The 3,824-nt window shown below is 53.9% G+C and overlaps 1 protein-coding gene across 1 annotated transcript; it reads left to right on the forward strand.

Moving 5' to 3' along the window:
• Positions 1 to 425: 425 nt before the first annotated feature.
• Positions 426 to 2,448, forward strand: Guca2a (guanylate cyclase activator 2A). Its single transcript, XM_052175662.1, has 3 exons — positions 426 to 904; positions 1,639 to 1,846; positions 2,213 to 2,448. The coding sequence occupies exons 1-3, from the start codon at positions 830 to 832 to the stop codon at positions 2,275 to 2,277; spliced, it is 348 nt and encodes a 115-aa protein (XP_052031622.1). The 5' UTR covers positions 426 to 829; the 3' UTR covers positions 2,278 to 2,448.
• The last annotated feature ends 1,376 nt before the right edge of the window (positions 2,449 to 3,824 follow it).

The raw sequence follows: 3,824 nt of genomic DNA on the forward strand, positions 1-3,824 counted from the left end.
CCATAAGGACCGACTGCTCTGACTGGGCTAGGCAGGGAGCCATCAGAGGAGACAGCGGGGACCAGGAGCCGCTGCTGCTGTTCAGGTACAGCCCCTTCTTCATCAAGGGCTTCCTGTGTGCCAGAGACTGCATGGAACACTTAGGTCCTCAGAGACTCCTTAGCTCAAAGGCTTCTGCCAACCAGGGAGGTATTCACACTGACAGGGCCACGAGCCTTGGAGGTGAAGCCAGGTTGGAAACAGGCCACTGGTGGGGTTTGAGTGCTTGCTTTGGAATGGCAAAGTTGAATTGCAGCGACCAAGGCTGGACTGTGGGTCTTGTGTTCCCATTCTCCCCTCTCTCTGGGCTCACTTGCTCTACTTCCCCCCCCACCAGGCCCCCTCCCACCCCCCCCCCCCCCCGAATGTTCCAGGCTCAGCTCACTTCTTCCTCCTAACAGGGCCTTCTGTGGGTGGATGGGAGATGCCTCTTCTGTGCTCCCCACCCCCACGCTAATGGCCCTGTTTCTGTTGTCACTGTCGTCACAGTCACCTTGCTGGGCCTCTTCCTTCAAGGGCAGGGCTGGGTCTGCCATCATGGTCGGGAGTAAATCCAGGACCCAGCCCAGCTGTGGGTCAAAGTAGTGCCCAGGGAGGGGCCGAGGCTCTGCCAGGCTCTATTGATCTCTTATCTCCCGGGTTCCACTGGCCTTATCTGATGGGGCTCAACAGGCAGCAGATGAGGTTGACAAGGCCCCAGGGTTACTGAGTAACCCCAACCTCTTTAAAAGCCCCACTGTTTACCCTAGACACCAGTACTGGCCTGTTCTCTGCACTGCGTACTGCTACCATGAATGCCTGTGTGCTCTCTGTGCTGTGCCTCCTGGGCGCCGTGGCTCTCCTGGTAGAAGGGGTCACTGTGCAGGTATGGCCCCATCCCTACTTGGTCTAGCCATCCTTGGGATCCTGAAATGAGGGAAGGGCTTCTTCTGGGACCCCAAGACCTGCCAGCCATGCATGTTTTCCCTTCAAAAATGGAGGAGGAAAACGCTCAGGGAGACAGCAAGAAATACCAGCTGGGAAAGACAGCCAGAGTCCCTGAAGTCTGGCCGCTCCATTGTCCCACTGCGACCTGGCAGGCCCGGAGAGGAGGGCTTGGTGGCATTTCACAGAAGAAAAACAGGAGCTTCACTAAGGTTCCCAAACAGCCAACAAGGGAGGTAGCTGGGTTCAAATCTATGCAGCCATTGTACCCATGGGGACCTAGATGGTCAGGCATACCTACTGCTGACACCAGACACGAGCTGGGATGTCTGTAAACAGGGATCCTGCTCTCGCAGAGATGCCCCTGGGTTCCTTTCATTGCCTCCGATAGGCTGGAGGTGGAAGCCTTCGGGCAAGAAAAGATAGCCTGGGCTACCATGACCACGGATAAGGATGCCAGTCCACCCTCATGTGACACCCACTGCACCTCTGGGTCTCTACAGCAGCTTCCTCATTCATTCATCACGTGATAGTATGCAGTACTTAAGGCTTCTATAGCAAATCCAGGGACACAGAGGTCTGACGTCACGTTATTTCATAGATTGTCTCAAGCAAGCCACCCTAGCTCGGGCTATCTGCAGCCTGGCCTCACGCTCTGGCTGCTGCCTCTTTCAGGATGGAGATCTTTCCTTTCCTCTGGAGTCCGTGAAAAAACTTAAGGACCTCCACGAGGTACAGGAGCCCAGACTGGTGAGTCACAAGAAGTTTGCCCCCAGGCTTCCTGAGCCTGTGGCACCGCGCCTATGTAGCCACTCAGCATTTCCAGAAGCACTGAGGCCGGTCTGCGAGAAACCCAACGCTGAGGAGATCCTGCAGAGACTGGGTGAGTGGCCTCTTGGCTAGTGTGGCTGGGACATCTTTTGATTGGTTGGGGCTTGAGGAGGAGGTATGCTCTGATTGGCTAGTTCTGAGTGGTACCGATTGATGCCTCTTAGAAAGGCCTTCTTTCAGAAGCATCCCATCTTTGGTTCATACATAACTCCATCTCTGGTCTGGTAAGAAGCTGCACTCTGATTGGCTGGCTTCAATAATTCATACGCCCGGTTTGAGGCAGAATGTCCAGAGTCAGAGGAGATCAACCTGCTGTGATTATCCTGGTGACAGGATATCCAAACTCTGGTTGAAGAGAGGCAGGGGATATGAGGAAAGGGTAGCTATCTCTCACTAAGACTCCTGCTTTCTTGACCAGAGGCCATTGCTCAAGACCCAAACACATGTGAGATCTGTGCCTATGCTGCCTGCACGGGATGCTAGAGTGATATCGCTTGACTTTCTCGCAGCCCACCAGAAGCTCCTCTACCTTCTAGAAGCAGCAGGGCTAACAAACTCTTACCCCCAGCATCTCAGCCTGCCCTGGCCACTGCAGGGAGGAGGCTGAGGAGACAGCTACCTGGAAAAACCTTGCCTGGGGCCTATGTTAACCCTCAGCCAATAAACCAAACTTCAGAACTCCTCGTGGTGCCTTCCTTTCTTCCCTCACTGTCTGTCTAGTGCTCCCTGCCTGCTCTCAGAACTGTAGGGTTCAGTGTCCAGAGTAGAAGGTTCCACTTCTTTGCCAAGTTCTCCCAACCTTGAGACCACCGCCACACACAGGGACCAGGACCCACCCGAGAGGGAAGAGTTCCAGCTTTTCTCACGTATCTTGGGTCACCACGCTGCCGCTAAGCCACAGGTGAAGACAGGAATTTGTCTGAGCTGGTTTGGGCGTCCCATACTCACAGGCCTTTGGCCACCACTCAGGAGCCGGCTCCCTCGGGAGCAGTGCTGTCTTCTGCCCTTTCTGTGATCCCATTTGAAGCAAGCATTCCGGTCCCGTCCTCTCCACCAACTGCCTTGCTGCATGCCTACTTAGGTACCAGCCCAGGCTCCGTGGCCACTGTCCCCATGGCCTTTCCTGACTTTCCCTGAAAAGATTGTTTGTGTCCCGTGGTCACCTGTACGTCTCCCACAGCTCTCGGCACTCTGTTGATACCTTCCGTGCAGGAGGAACTTGTTCCAACCCTGCTCAGGATTAAGTCTACCCCCAGTGACGCCTGCTCAAAGGCCAGCAGTGTGAGAGGAAAAGCCAGGCCTCCAGGCTCCAGGCCCTGGTCTTCCATCCACACATCCTGTGTGACGTTAGGAAAACCACACTCTTCTCTGTGCCTTAATTTCCTTCTCTGTAATGATCTCAAGCTCTATTCCATGAATGATACATTTCAATGCCCCCCAGTTCAGACCTATATAAACATAGAAGAATTCTTTAAATGGTTTTTAAAGAAAAGAAAGAAAGATAAGGGTCAGGTTAGAGGTGACCATATCCAGCACAGGAGTGAGGTCAGTCAGCAAGGATCTAGGGGGCGGAGAAAGAGGAGGCTGCTGTGGTCTGTTCTGGGGCAGTAGGTGAAGGGGAATTACCACCACAAGGGTCTGGTGGTGTTCAGACAGGCTCCCTGAGATCTGGACACCCTTTTTTGGTTATGACCAGGAAGGTTTGTAAAGAAGGAGGGCCTTTTCATTATTCTGGGATCCACACTGGAATAGATGGATTTCAAAACCAATATGATATAGGAAAGAAGAGAAAATTCCAGAAGGTAGGGATGGTGGGAAGACAGAGGCACCAGGGTAGTCCAGTCTGCACAGCGTGGAGCCTGGGAAGCAGACAGGGCTGGGCCTCCACTGGACTCTTAGAAGCCTTGCCCCTCCTCCCTCTGAGGCTTGACTTCCTTGTCTGAGAAAGGGCCTTGGTTCACAGCATCCTCCCAGGGTTGCTGGGAGATTTGATGAACTGGGATCTGGCTTCAGTGCTGGAGCCAGATTCA

The sequence above is a fragment of the Apodemus sylvaticus genome, chromosome 3 (assembly GCF_947179515.1).
Source record: "Apodemus sylvaticus chromosome 3, mApoSyl1.1, whole genome shotgun sequence".
Taxonomy (NCBI): Eukaryota; Metazoa; Chordata; class Mammalia; order Rodentia; family Muridae; genus Apodemus; species Apodemus sylvaticus.

Bases quoted from the DNA above. Each gene is read 5' to 3' on its own strand.
- Guca2a (XM_052175662.1), top strand. From the start codon at position 830: ATGAATGCCTGTGTGCTCTCTGTGCTGTGCCTCCTGGGCGCCGTGGCT. The intron at 905-1,638 runs GTATGGCCCCAT...TGCCTCTTTCAG, and splicing joins TAGAAGGGGTCACTGTGCAG to GATGGAGATCTTTCCTTTCC. The intron at 1,847-2,212 runs GTGAGTGGCCTC...TTTCTTGACCAG, and splicing joins GGAGATCCTGCAGAGACTGG to AGGCCATTGCTCAAGACCCA.